Source organism: Drosophila melanogaster, chromosome 2L (assembly GCF_000001215.4).
Source record: "Drosophila melanogaster chromosome 2L".
NCBI lineage: Eukaryota > Metazoa > Arthropoda > Insecta > Diptera > Drosophilidae > Drosophila > Drosophila melanogaster.
The window spans coordinates 5,655,828-5,670,875 of NT_033779.5; the positions used below are offsets into that span (position 1 = coordinate 5,655,828).

The 15,048-nt window shown below is 43.5% G+C and overlaps 2 protein-coding genes and 1 long non-coding RNA gene across 5 annotated transcripts in view; 1 reads left to right on the plus strand and 2 right to left on the minus strand.

The window, feature by feature from the left end:
- The window catches only part of DIP-theta (Dpr-interacting protein theta), a 32,270-nt gene extending 29,537 nt beyond the window's left edge, over positions 1 to 2,733 (minus strand). Inside the window, exon 1 of the mRNA NM_164653.3 lies at positions 2,568 to 2,733. The gene's annotated coding sequence lies outside the window, so the exon portion shown is untranslated. The remainder of the gene's footprint in view (positions 1 to 2,567) is intronic.
- A 3,341-nt stretch (positions 2,734 to 6,074) lies between these two features.
- Positions 6,075 to 6,405, minus strand: lncRNA:CR44821 (long non-coding RNA:CR44821). The gene has a single exon (NR_124096.1). It is a non-coding gene; the product is annotated as a long non-coding RNA:CR44821 (long non-coding RNA).
- A 616-nt stretch (positions 6,406 to 7,021) lies between these two features.
- Hsp60C (Heat shock protein 60C) lies at positions 7,022 to 15,011 on the plus strand. Of its 3 annotated transcripts, none has more exons than NM_164654.2 (3): positions 7,022 to 7,154; positions 12,922 to 13,054; positions 13,116 to 15,011. In NM_164654.2, exon 3 carries the CDS (start codon positions 13,122 to 13,124, stop codon positions 14,850 to 14,852), a length of 1,731 nt encoding a protein of 576 aa, NP_723104.2. In that variant the 5' UTR covers positions 7,022 to 7,154; positions 12,922 to 13,054; positions 13,116 to 13,121; the 3' UTR covers positions 14,853 to 15,011. The 3 variants fall into 3 exon arrangements, with proteins under 3 accessions (NP_723104.2, NP_608948.2, NP_723105.2); NM_135104.5 differs by having other exon boundaries at positions 12,991 to 13,054; NM_164655.3 differs by lacking the exon at positions 12,922 to 13,054.
- Positions 15,012 to 15,048: the final 37 nt, after the last annotated feature.

A 15,048-nucleotide genomic window follows, 5' to 3' on the forward strand; every position in this document is an offset into this window, starting at 1 on the left:
GCTTGCTTGTTTTTCCTTGCCTTGTCTCTTCTCAGCTGGGAAATTTCTTTTAATATAACAAGCCATGCGAAATGCGTACACAAAAAGATGGCAAAATGCTTGCTCCAACGCCCGCTCACACTAACTAGCCACAAGCAGCATTTCCCACTGACATGCAGCTTGTGCATTTTCCCCGTCTTGCATTTGATTAACCTACAAAAAGGCGTTTGGACGTGCGATGCAGTTCGCACAGTGGGCGTTCCTGTTTGTTGCTGCGGTTTCTGGGCTTTTCTTAACGGGCAACTTTAATAAAAAAAACGGTCAGCGGGGGACGGGATGCAGCTGCAGCGGGGGAAAATGCATAAATGCATAAAAAATTGGCCAGCTTACAAGCCGCTTTACATATGCAACATGGGCGCCTGCTGTGCGGGTGTGTGGGTGTGCGGAAGTGCATTGGCACACATATACTTGTACGAGCACACATTGTTGCAAGCAGACATTTTTCCGACACGTGTTTGCTTTCCCGCACTTCCGTTTCCGCCGAGCCATTGATGTGACTTTCCGTCATTTTGTGGGAGAACGAGCTGCTTTTCCGACGCCTTGCCAGCCCCTCAAAGACTTAATTATTTTTCACCAAATAATTAATCAGAGTGAAATGGGAAACTAACAAAATCGGACAGGATGGTGAGACCGACCCCATTTACTCTTGTGATGAAATTTCGAAACTTTGGTAAAACACTTTTTGGCCCTGTGCGAAAGTATGCTGTGAACTATTGCAGCCACCTGAAAGCATTCACGCATATTCGTATGTGTGCGCGTGTGTGTGTGGCCAAGCGTTTGCGCTCGTTTGTGTTTTGTGGGTTGGCCATGCATTTCCGGTTTTAATGATTATAACACAATCAAGTGCATATTGCCTAATTAGCGATCCCCAGCAGCAAGCGCCGTCCAGGCCGCATAAAGTGCATAAAATATTTCCCGCACTCGCTGCGGGCGCTTCATCCGCATGTGCATATGCATGTGTTAGTGTTCGCTCGCGTGCGCTAGTGTGTGTGAGTGCTCGCATATTTTATGTCGCTTATTGGACGGCCATCCACAACGAGCTGTGCATCTATAGTATGTATGTGCATGTATATGCTTCTAGCAGCTAAATTTCATATTCATGTTGTTTATACGGCTTCCGTTTTGGGTGCGTGTGCGAAAATATTGTGTGTAATTGTGCGGTCGGCTACCCGTTTTATTTGATAATTGTGCACAAAACTCCCCACCTATTCATTAGCGCTGACGAACAGCGCCCCACAAATTTGTAGACACAACAAAGGCAAACTGTTATTCCATTTTCCCCCCCAAAGTCTGACACTTGACGCGAGCTCCCAATAATTTAGTTAAAGCTCGTCCTTGGGTGATTTTCGTCCTGCACTTCAAACTGTTTTCGGGCTACAAGTGAAGTAAAGTTATCAAAAAAGTTTGCTGATACCAAGTATTCGACGTTTCGCAAACTTTTCTGAATTATATGTGTATATACGAAAGTAGTGAATGCATATAATAAAGGATAAACGTTGCTTAAGAAATCATGTTGCATGGAACTTAATTTGTTAAGCACATCATTCAGGCTTGAATATTTTTAGCTAGCAATGGCAATGCTAGAAGTCAAAGGAATTGTAATAATAATAAATCGCTATTTTGTTTATGTTGATAACGAGAAGGATATTTTAGGATACTAATATACAAAATACAAAGACAAAATATCCTAGGGGTTTCAAATCATAGAATTGGGCAGAGCTAACAAGTTATTAAGGCATAAAAACCAAATATATATATATAAATATATATATATATGTATCCTTTTGCCATTAATGTTAACCTTTATTGTATACAATAATTGTTTTTCTGACCCTGTTGTTTAAGTTTTCCTTTCATCAATATAAAAGCTTTTTTCCTTTTTTCTTAGATTTATTACGCGTTTTATAACAAACCGCTGCTGTAATGTGACACGGCTTTATGTTGTCAACCACTTTCGAAAGTAATTCATTTTTTTTCAAACAAAATTTCATAATTTCGTTGCGTTCTGTTTGATCATAATCCTGTTTTGAAACGACATTTTTTGTTGATGCTGCGCTTTGCGGGCCACTTTTAATTGCAATAATTAAATGTCAAATTAAATCCTAAATTCCTCGGTGGAATTAATTCAATTGGCGTGACAGTCAAAGTGAAATAACGAATAAAATACCACAATTTCCCAGCGCCGCTAGGGCCCTTCTATAAATGCCGTTTGCAGGCTCTACCAGCCGAGAGAAATGCTGTGATTGTTTTTCCGCAAGTCGGCACTCCTCTTTCATTTTTTTTCGCCAGCCATTTAATGAGCCACGCTCGACTTGCCGCCAAGAATGCAATCAACAGGGGAGGGGAGCGGAGAATGCACGGGTATGCACCAGGACCTTAGTACCCAGCAAGGAGCCAGGACCGGCACAATTTGCGTTAAGCGGGCTGTGAAAAATGAAGTACCAAATTGAAGTTGGCAGCCAGCGTCTCCGGTTGTGTCTTGCACTTATTTATTTATTTAATTCTGGCCATTCCTTCCGCTTACGTACAGTGCTGAGCTATTGTCCTCCGATGATATCGCAGGCACTCGCGACTCGCGGCATTCAATTCAAGCGAGGGACGAAACGCGAGCGCGTCGACTTTCGACACCAACGTGTTAAGAGCTGCGAACTGGTGCGACCGTCAGCGTTGCGCACTAAAACCATACTAAACTAATTTGCTTAGCAGGACGCACTGATTACACAAAGTCCTCGAAGGGCGATAATCGCCGTCATTCGTCACGACTGTCGACTACCGAGCGCTCTTCGGCTCGGAGTTCGTGGAGTTCGGCAAGCACTCGCGAACTTGCCGAAGCGAGCCGAACTCCAAAGGCAAAGAGAACCAGGTCCCGTTAGAGAGCAACAGAGCCAGAGCTCTGTTAGCTGGTTAACAGTGCTGTGGCAGGATAAGAAACCATTGTTGGGGCATCGAAGTCGACCCTTATAGCAGCAAACTATTCTTCCTATTTGGTGGGCTTAAATCTACAATGCAACTTCCAAATAGACCAAACGACTCATATCCTGGCATACTGATTTTTAGAGCTCTTTCCACTAATTTATCGATTTAAATGCAAAAATTTCGTGCCATCTAGCCCGGCATTCCCCAATGATGACCGAGCTTTCAATCATTTAAAATTCCCCAAATACACACACACACGCGGAACACACTCTTCCCTCATCAATGCAAAAATCAAACATTATTTATGCAAATTACAAGCCATTATTATTTAAGCCAACAACCACAAAGGCAGTAATAGTGGGCAAGTACGAGGAGGGGAAAGGGAAACTCCGACCAACAATCATATCCGTCATAGTCATAAAGCCAGGGACCAGGGGACAGCGGGGCCTGCCAATGCTTTGGGGAACCAATTTGGCAGCCGGCATAAATAAATTTTTACTTAATGTAGGTCAGTAATGTGCGCTTCGGTCTCTCTTACCCAAGGCTTCTCTCTTCGGCAAGCGGTGCTCTTTAGAGCGTTCTCTCTTCGGACGCAGCGCCGTGAAATATGCTACTAAAGTTGCTTCTTTTCCGGCTGCGTGTGTGTAGGTGCTCGGGAAATGCCATCAAGCATCAAAGGACCGGGTATGCTTGCATAATGCAAACAGCCAATGATATTGCCATGATTCGTTGAATAATTTCAATTCCAGCTTTCAAGTTGCACACACCAGTAGTCGGTAATTGGTATTAAATAGTTGGGTAGTTAAAAATTTGATGTCATAAAAATAATAAATGCTATTTAGTTATTTGGTAGGAAATCTTCATAAATTCTTAGCTTTCTTCTAAATTCAAAGGTGAAAAGTAAACGCTAGTAGCACAAATTTTTTAGTGTTAAGATATTTTTCGAACATAAAACAATTGCATCTGAATACCTTCGAATAAGCACTGACGCTAACACGATGAATAGCTGAGTGATATCCATCCTAAGTAAAGTTGCATTTGCCAGGGGCTGCATAAATAAATTAGGATACCGAAACTGAGCCAACCGTCTAAACTTCAAAACTCACTTGGTTTCCCATGGATTTTTGCGTAAGTTTAGCTCTACTCACAGTAGACTGCTACAGTCTCCCCCTTCATTCCCTTTAAACAGATCCTGAGACCCACACAAAATCGTCTCCTTGTAACGCATCCTGCAACGCAAGTTGCTCGAAATTTATGTACAAACTCACTTAGGCAAGAATGTTTATGCGTTTTGTACGTGTTGGTTACTGTCGCTCATGTGGGTAGCATCCTCCACATCCTTACCTTGCGCCATCTCATTCCAGCGATCCCACTCGTTTATTTTGGCATTTCTACGAATTTTTTGGGGAAATTTTGTAATGCTGTTCTATGTCCTGAATGTTGTCTCCGGGGAGAAGAAGTGGCCAAGGGGGAAAATGCCTTCTCACGCACACCGAGAAGTGTTATGAAATTTTTCTTCTCTAATGACCTAAATGCAAAGGAATTTCATCTAGCATTTGAGCTAATTGCTATTGCATTGCGTACCATTTAAGTTTCCGTAAATTAAGCTAACAGTCATTGCCTAGGACACGTTAAGTAACAAGTTAGGGCACAGTCCTTGGCACTCAAAGTAGCCACATTTAAATTTCTCTAATTCTTCCTAAGGGGTCATGCCAAAAGCTTTACCGTAAAGAAGAGTCGTCCTTCACGCCTCGACAATTTGAGCATTTTTCCTTCGCAGACTGTTTCCCTTGATCACTTCGGCTGTAAACTATACTTGGCAGTTGCATGAGGGCCAATTATCTGGCACCTCGAGCGGCGGTTTCATTCCAGCTATTTACATATAATTAGCGCCCAACTGGCAGACCGTTGCATCGTTTTTCGCCACTCTCGTTCTCCGTATTTGCACAACGCAGTTTTTGTGCATTTCTTTGTAGTTTCCCACTCCAACTTTCCCTTCAAGACTCTTTGCCAACTTTGACAATGAAGTTGCAACGATGACAACCCCAACAAACTGGAGCGAGTGAAAATATGTAGAAGAGCTTTCAACTGGAGTCGATCAAAAGTTACCCTGCTCAATCGACCCAATTGGCTAAACAAATCAGAATGAGTCTTACTTGCTTGTATGAAAGTGATATCAAAATAATTGTAGTTGAAGTGCAAAAAAATACAGCAGTAACGCATTGAGACAATACATCCAGAAATATCTGAGATAAATCATGTTTGCTTCTTATTATTTTCGTATATAACTCAAGAATATTCAGCTAACTGGGTAATATACCGCGTATAAAAAGGACCGAGACCATCGAAGGTATGCGAAAAACTTTCCCGGCTGATGGCAGTTGCATAGAGGCGCCAACTTAATAAGGCCACCAAAGAGCCCAGTGGGTGGCGCGTATGCAAAGCAGGGGGCTGGAAAAAAGAATTCACGATGCAGAGAAAGGAACTGAGGCTCCCTTGAAGGCAACACTTTCTATCATTCCAAAAGCAGCCAGCTCAAAGCGGGATATATTCCGCCTGATTGCACTGAGATGCTGGGGTCCATGGCGCAAACAAATTCGCAAACGCTCAATTGGCAGAGGTCGAATGCAGCCCCTTACTTGGTTGACAGACAGCTCTGAGTTTGTTTGTCGGCTGAGCAATGGGCGAAACCAACCCGGCGTATACGTAATGGAGCTTATTGATGAGCGAAAGTAAGCCCAGGACCTTTCCATTTTTGATTCGCCATTCCCCGCTCTAGCCATAATAGCACAGTCATCTGTGGCGGTCATTTTCATTAGCTGGCATCACGCGGTGGATGCAATAGCCACAACAACAGCAGCTTCCTCCTCACCAATTGAGCGGAGCTTTGTCCAAGGATACCCACCTGACTGCAGTTAATTTTGCTGATGCCCACGCTGTTGACTGTTTGGCTGCTGGCTCAGCTCCTGTTTTTGGCACCCGACTGCAGTGAAAACCAATTATGAGGCCTCCAGCAAAGGCTGCATGCAACATGGAATCTTCTGGAGTGCGGATTGTGCCAGTAGACCGAAAAATCTCTACATTTTTGGTTAAACCTTTAAAATGAAAAAAAGAAGATTACTCCATTTTTCTATCGCCATGTATTGCTTTTTATTTTCCTACGAATAACTACGAGTAGCAACCAATACGTCATACGCGTAACTAATTAGTTCATCATTTACTGATTGCACTTTTCTGGTCTTCCGCAAACACAAACTTGATCAACGCAGGTAAACTGGTGCTTTTTGGTACACAGCAAAACACCAGATCTCATTATCATTTTACCCTTCAGAGCCATCTGACATTCCAAACGGCCTCTACAAAAACTACCAGCTGACAAAATTGCTTCACAAATAAATACTATTAAGCAAAGTAAGCTGGCTTCTTTTCGATGACATTTCGATGGCATTGTGATGTGAATAAGAACTAAACTATAATTCCTCTGGGCTTAAATAGTAAACGGCTTAACTATTTAAGTGTTGCAAATGTGATTTATTCCGGTTCTTGCCAACTTTTCAACGAATGTAACATACTCTTTTGCTGTTCTAAAACTATATTTTATTATCTGCATATATCAGCAAAAATCTCAATAACACATTCCACGAAAGTCTAAGAAGTAGAAATGAGCTTCGTATACGTGTACAAAATGCCTTTCTACATGCAGAACGTGATGTCAACAGCAGTTTTGCATCGACTTCGATAAATGCCAGTAGGGTTACAAAAGGAATAAAATACCATTATCTTTTTGTTTTTGCATGTGCAAGCGTTTACTGAACGTGATTTGAGTTATTTATCGCGCATATATATTCTTGCCATCGACATCTATGAAGATTTTGTACTTTTATTACAAAGGTGAAAACTTCTTCCGGTCTCCTGATGCTCAGAAAGAAAATTTTTACACGCCTACAGGTGCAAATAATATTTCGATCCTATTCAATAAAGTTTAATAAAACTAAGAAATTTAGCAGGAAAATATGAAACATAAGTTTAATTTAAATTTGCCTCTGAATTATTTGTCTAAACCAAAGCAGTCAATGCCTGAAATATCACACTTCGTACAAAACACAAGCAGTAATTATTAGTAGTGAGTTTGATTTTTAAAAGGCTGAAATTTTTTTAATGAAAAGAAAGGAACTGAATATTTTAGAGACCAACTAAAGGTAAGGTAAATAAGACTTTATAACAAGTAAGGTAAAAGTTTGGCCAAGAACAGGGTTCCCTTCCTTTTACAGGAAGATTTACATCGAAAAATTGTTATATACCTCCCCAGTTTAATATCGACACATTGATTGAAGTCCCAACATTTGCAATCGCTGTACATTTTATTGACTTTCATTCCCATAGCATTGTACCCAGCTTTTCCAGCTTTCCCAGTTTTCCATCAATGTTAATTGACCTAGAGTTGGGTGTGGGGCAAATGCTTTAATTTGCCCCGAAATTTCAGTGGCAGAAATCATTTAATGGAAAAGTTTACTACAATTGAATCAACACCCACAGTCTATTTTCCCTGATGCATTTGTGGGTCCTGCTGCTCCAGTCTCTCCTTTTTCATTTAATGGAAGCAAAAAGTCAAATTGAATTTCATTTGAAAATTTCCACTCTTAAACTCAGTCCAAAAAATCCATCCCGAACCGACCATCTATCAATTCCAGCTGACCCAACAGTTTCCGAAATTGCCAGCCTTCAATTAGCTCCATAAAGTTTAATTTTCAATTTATGCATTTTTATACTGCACTACCAGCAGCAAAAAAAATTGGGGAAAATGCAATATAAAATTGCGACTAAGAGAGTAAGCGCCAGAGTAAATTATTCATAATCGTTGCAATGGCTTCCGAGTTGCCAACTGTTTGGCATCCAGCCAATGGATTATTGAATAGCAAGAACTCCGAAACGAAAACGGCTTAGGCGCAGACAGAACTTGTTGCCAGTTGTCCAATGTCGGCTTCTCAGGCACACTGAAAGAAAAGTCGATTGAATTCAATATCGCAAGTCCCATATTTTCCACTAACAAGACAAGACAAGGAAATGGCGTATGCTTCAGGCGAGCTAAGGGGTAAAAAGGATTTCTGAGTTTCAACATCACTTCCCTTGGTTCAGACAATAAAAGAAAGCTGCAGTGTACTCTATAATTACCGGCTTCGGTCGGAAAAGGCATTTCATGCCGTGCCTTCTGTGGCACAAGGAAAAGAATGCACCGGGAATGAAGTGAGAAGAAGGCAGCCGAAAGTGCAATTGTTTCAATTGTGTCAGACACATTGCCTTCCAGCACCCACTCTGCACTCTAGCCGCTTTCGCAATTATGCCAGGACCAAGGATCCCAGGATCTCGCACCACCACTCCGCCGAACTCGGCACTGGCTGAGCGCTGCAGTACGTCTTTGTTTTTGCACACAGCAACATGGCACACATATCTTGTTTATTGTGTCTCCGAGTACACATAACTTGGGTATTTGCGTATTATAATTTGCATAAATTTCAACTGCCAGCTCCGAGTGAACCAAAAGCTACCGAAAAGTAGGGACGAGAGCAAAGGGCAACCGACTTGCGGTGGGCGGTGGCTCAGAAAACAATTTAATAACGAGAAAATACAAGTGACAAAATGAATTATGTTGTTATTCCTCTTGCACAAACACGACGCACACGTGCAGCCTGTTCTAGGAAGACAATTGTAAGGACATTTTTTTATCTGAATGAAGCAAGTGGGACTTGTGGTTCTTTCGGGAGTGCAGAGGCACACGAGTACTTACATGCGAGATGGGCAGAGTTCTAATCTATTCGCCTAAATTCCAACTCAGTTTTGTTTTTCCAAGTTACCCTTCTTAAAAATATCTTTTTAAACTTATATAACGAAATATAGATTTGCTTATTTTTCCCTTCTTAATTTGCTTTCAATGCAAGATTTAGGGTAACCCATGGTTTACTGCACAAAGTCAAGCAATCGGTGCACTGTTACATAACGTATACGCCCCGTGGCAAAGCGTCATCGATGATGTTTGCAATTGTGCAAAAAATAAGAGCATGCTTTGTGGCACTTCTACCGCTTTTCCTCCTCCTCTATATGTAAATAAAAAAAAATCCAGTTCCCAGCTGGCCCAGCATACCGATGTATTCCTGTTTTGCCCATTTTGCCCATTTCGTGGCTGCCGCTGACGGATATGATAAAGCTTCGATTATTCCATCGCCTCTATGGGAATGTGCATACATACATATGAACATGTGGGGAAAAGGGCGACCAGGCAGACAACAATTTGTTAGACGCTACAATGAACTCTGATGCGATTGATTGAAAGTCACTGGGAGAGATAAAATGCCATTGGTTTATGCTGTCATGTGGCAGTAGGAAATCTCTTTACTCCGCACCGTGCTTAGCCTTTCGATCCCGAATTGGTTAGGCGTCGTCCTCTGCCACGTCAACAAGTTGAGGACAAACAATTTAAATTACAAAGCAAACTCAATAAAAATGTTAAAAACTTTTGGCCATGAGCAAGACATTCTGGCTGATCCGAGATTTGTTTAGTTTCCAGGTCCTTGACATGCATAAGTTATGTCCTTAGATGGCAGGCGAGTTGAGGGCAATATAGGAAGAGGAAGCCAAAGTTTTATAAGAAAAACAAATCGACTCGCTTATTTATAAGCCTGTAAACAGATTTTATGAGCCTGTTCAGGCGGGAAGGACCAAAAGTGGCAGTGGGAGTCGTCTGTCGAGTCCCGCCATCGATTGTGGACCTTCATCCCTTCCGCCAGTTTTCAATTTATTAAAATGACCATCAAAAATCGTTTGTGAGCGAAAGTTTGCGCTTATCCCGAAACACTTTTTGGACAGTTCAAACTTCGCTTTCCCCAATTCATTTTTTTTTTTTTCAAATTTGGCGGCAAGCGATGACTGCGTTAAGACAAAACTTTTCGATCGAACAAAAGTTTTTGGGGATGTGTCGGACTTATGATTGCCTTGAAACGCACTGCATCCACGAGTCTGGACTTGTTTTTCATTCACTCAGACAGCATAATTTTTGATTGCGTAACTTTTCCCCTGTTTTCCAAGGGAATAAAGTGGAAAGTTGTTATCCCCTTCGGTACATTTCTTATGCCAAAAGCCGTCACACACGCCATGTTTAACCCAGTGTGACCTTTTCCACCTGACTTCCCTGGAAGCCAACGCGGCGAATTCGCCGAACTAATAATACAATGCACGGTACGACCCCAGTCAAGCGACCTAACCTAAATACCGGAAATGCCCTTTATAATGCGCTTCCGGCTCATGTGAGCAAGCCAGACAGCGGACGGTGGAACCCGTGGGGCTTGGTATGATGGTGTGTTTGGATAGCTGGGTTGTTTCACGGTCAGGGGCTGAGTGTTAAAAACCAGCCGTTTCGGCTAATCAAAGTGTGCAGCCAACTGCAAAAGGCCGTGGAACCTGGAGGGAATGTGCGGCTAGCCAGAAAGGCTGCATCCCTGACCACACCAAACAGCCATGCAATTGCATCAGGAGAAGGGCTTCAGTTCCCTGTCTGTTCTAGAATGGTTTAGCCATTTCGATTCAGCCATAAGGTGAACTTAATATCATATCACCAGATATATTACATGTATTTGAAATTAGTTTATAACGAATTTAAACACTCTGTTTAATATAAGCTCAAGAGTTATTGTTTTATTTGTTGCTTTGAGCGTTCCCGGCTTACTTGCCCTTAAGCATTACTTTTTATTTGAACCTTTCTATAAATAATACTTTTCCTTTCACCCTTTTTTTGTGGGGGACTAATACACTAATAAACTTTTCAAGAAAATCTCCTTAAAATCTTCCTTTCAACTTCAGCAAGATTTTGACCATCACTTTAAGTTAAGAAAGCCAGCAGCAGCATGTTTTTTACCGTACAGCAAGGGAGTATTTGGTCATCCGGCAAAAATGTGCAAACGGATTCAATTTATTCAGCTGTTTGCATTTTTATCAAAAATTTTTCCGATAAGGCTGAATTGAATATAAGACATTCTTGATTTGATAAAGGTTGAAACATGAAGTATGAAATCATTTTTTAGCAGTAATGAGTATTATGCTGTCGAGATTCCCGACTAAAGGTTCCTTTCTTGTCTTAATTAAACTTTGTGCCGTGCCATTACCCTCTTTATACTTAGGCTCAGTGCCCCTTTCGATCCATTTACCGCCCCCATCCGTCCGCCTTCCTGTTGCGTGCCAAGTTTTTGTGGTTAATTATCGATTAGAGGGGTCGCGAGGGCAAAAGGGAAAATCGCGGCTGGGTAGGTCCTTGGCTGGGTCGAATTCAAAAAGACAAGTTAATTGAAGTGCAAAGACTTTTAAGAGAACATTGTTAGGAAGAGTTGACACAAAAGCCGAGCATCAACGGCTTAATAAGCAGCCAGCTGTTTCGCAGCTATTATGCTCGGAGTTATTGTCCCATTAAGTTTCCTCGGACAATGTAATTATCAATGGAGCATGGAACTCCACCTGATTTATTTGTCAGCGTCACATACTGATACGTATATATTGTATATATGTATATATGAACGAAACGAAACAAATGATTACCGTTTGCCTAATTTATTGGATTTCTTTGCGGGCTCAACACGCAAATGGACTGACAGAGGTCAGTTTACCAACCCAGCCTGTGTCCTTTGCCTTTTTTCGGGTCATTTATTAATTGCGCTCCAAATGCGTGTGCTAATCTCTTCATTATGCGATTTCATAATGGATTACATTCGAATAAATGTGCCTCATTTGCCGTCTCCAGTCAGCTGCTAATTTTCTTTAATTTCGTTGCCATTTTCCTAATGATGCGTGGCCTCGTCTTGGCCCAGTCCAATTTCCCGCTTTCCCACTTTCCTCGGTCGCGTTAATAGGTCAGTGTTCTCTTGTAATATTAATGTCTGCTAATTTTAGGCGGCTGTTGTAATTAAATCACATGCATCAGTTTCGCCAAGGGTGTGCTTGGGTGGGCTCCATTAGATAATCGATACGGTTCTCATTCACATCGCGTATTTAATTGAATATACTCCCCATTGGCTGCAATCAGAATCTCTGCAGCTAAGTAAATTATAAATGATTTATACTTCGAATATAGGGAATCGAAGATTAATTTTATTTTGGGAACACTTATACGAATACTTGGCATTTTATGAACATATGGCGTTAAATAATGTAAATCTTCTGGACATTGGCATCATGTTCTTCGGTTGTATTTTAATTCTGTCCAGCATGAGACATATAAGAATGAGAGCTGAAAATAATCGAATTCCGCCATGTGTTGTCGCAGGCTGATAGCAAATTTGCTCTGAACTCCAGGCTCTGACACTTTTCCAGGTAATTAAAACACAAATATTAGCGAATGGATGGGGATGTAACCGCCCACCTATAGAGCCCATTTTGCAATTTAAATTTTCATGAACAAGCACCGCCAGTTGTCTTCAATCTCTGGTCCTCCGCCCCCCCCCCCCTCACGATCCTGTTCGTCCTTAGCTGCAAGGCTCGCCTTACGTTGCCTTAACAGTTTTCAATTTTCCGACGCTTGTAAGCGCAGCTGACAGCGACTAGCGAACGATACTCCAGCGAAGAGCTTATGTTTCTTGAATTTCGGGGGTGAATCGGGGTCTCTGGTAAGGGGGAAAGTCATTTCACTTTGGCTTTTATTGTATTTCGGTCGCTGTCGTCGCACATTTTTACGACTATTTAAATGGTTTTCCCTTTTCGGTTACAAATTGTCGACCAGGTAAGTGTTCACTGGATATGGGCAGAGTTGACGTGAAGGGTTGGGCATGGTCTGCCATACTCATTTCAATAGTATCGCATGGTAGTGCCCTAATTCAATGTCTAAGAACTAGGATACGCTCTGTCAGAAAATAAATTGATCATACTTTTCAGATTCACTGCTAAACTAAATGTGGATAGGAAAATATTGAATTTTTTTATTCATTTTAGATTATTTTGAAAAAACACAGCAGGCTGTAAACCTGTGGATCAACTTGTCATCAGCACTTGGCATTTCAGCTCTCCATATTACATTTGACCGCTCTAGCTTCAACATCGTTTTCCGATTCATAGGCAAATATCAGTGAGTGGGATTAACGCACCGCCTTCATTCCAGTTAACCCAGTTTTCCAATCCTCCCACAGGTCAACATGATGCGCATGTTCCGTTACACCAACACATTGCAGCGTACTGCAAAGATCAGTCACGTCCTGTGGGCCCGTAACTATGCAAAGGATGTTAGGTTCGGGCCGGAGGTGAGGGCCATGATGCTGCAGGGAGTGGACGTGCTGGCGGATGCCGTGGCCGTGACCATGGGACCAAAGGGACGCAACGTGATCATCGAGCAGAGCTGGGGATCGCCAAAGATTACCAAGGACGGCGTGACGGTGGCCAAGTCGATTGCCCTCAAGGACAAGTTCCAGAATATCGGCGCCAAACTGGTGCAGGATGTGGCGAACAACACGAACGAGGAGGCAGGTGATGGCACCACCACGGCCACCGTTCTGGCCCGCGCCATTGCCAAGGAGGGATTCGAGAAGATTTCACGGGGTGCCAGTCCGGTGGAGATCCGCCGCGGAGTTATGCTAGCCATCGAGACGGTCAAGGACAACCTTCGTCGGTTGTCCCGGCCAGTTAACACGCCCGAGGAGATCTGCCAGGTGGCGACGATCTCTGCGAACGGCGACAAGTCGGTGGGAAACCTCATCAGCGAGGCCATCAAGAAGGTGGGTCGAGACGGCGTTATCACTGTCAAGGATGGCAAGACCCTTTGCGACGAACTGGAGGTGATCGAGGGCATGAAATTTGACCGTGGTTACATTTCGCCTTACTTTATTAACACCTCCAAGGGAGCAAAGGTGGAGTTCCAGGACGCGCTTCTCCTCTTTTGCGAGAAGAAAATCAAGTCGGCACCTAGCATCGTGCCTGCCCTGGAGTTGGCCAACGCTCAGCGCAAGCCCTTGGTCATTATCGCTGAGGACTTGGAGGCGGAGGCACTCAGCACTCTGGTGGTGAACCGCCTAAAGGTGGGCCTCCAAGTGTGCGCGGTGAAGGCACCCGGTTTTGGTGACAATCGCAAGGAGAATCTGATGGACATGGCCGTGGCCACCGGTGGAATCGTGTTTGGAGACGAAGCCAATATGGTACGGCTCGAGGATATCAAGATGAGCGACTTTGGACGTGTAGGCGAGGTAGTAGTCTCGAAAGACGACACAATGCTGCTCAAGGGCAAGGGACAGAAGGCAGAGGTGGAGAAAAGGGTCGAGGGTCTGCGCGAGGCCATCAAGGAGTCGACTTCCTCCTACGAGAAGGAGAAGATGCAAGAGCGCTTGGCCCGCCTCTCCTCCGGTGTCGCCTTGCTGCGAGTGGGCGGTTCCAGTGACGTGGAGGTTAGCGAGAAGAAGGATCGAGTCATCGATGCCCTGAATGCCACCCGTGCTGCCGTGGAGGAGGGAATCGTGCCCGGGGGCGGCACCGCCCTGCTGCGTTGCATCCAGAAACTGAACGATTTGAAAGGCGCCAACGAGGATCAAAACATGGGCATCGAGATCATCCGACGTGCGCTGCGCATGCCCTGTCTCACGATTGCCAAGAATGCTGGCGTAGATGGTGCAATGGTGGTGGCCAAGGTGGAGATCCTCGACGGTGACTATGGCTACGATGCCCTGAAGGGCGAGTATGGCAACATGATCGAACGCGGTATTATCGATCCCACCAAGGTGGTGCGCACCGCCATCTCGGACGCAGCCGGAGTCGCCTCTCTTCTGACCACTGCCGAGGCTGTAGTTACGGAGTTGCCGTTGGAGGAGGCCGCCGCTGCTGGAGCGGCAGCCGGATTAGGAGCTCTCGGCGGTATGGGCATGGGCGGAATGGGCATGTAATCCTTAATGAATTCCTTACCACGTAATATCCTTACCTAAATTCAAAACAAGGAAACGCTCATGGTTTGCCACATTCTAGCCGAGCGGTTTGCTTTACCCTTTTACAATACAATTGATGTTAAGCATATATGTGAAATAAGGAATATTCTAGTGACAAAGAAAAGTTGGTGTTTATTTCATTTACTCCGTCCCTATG

Coding starts and splice junctions, on each gene's coding strand:
- Hsp60C (NM_164654.2), top strand. CDS start 13,122: ATGATGCGCATGTTCCGTTACACCAACACATTGCAGCGTACTGCAAAG.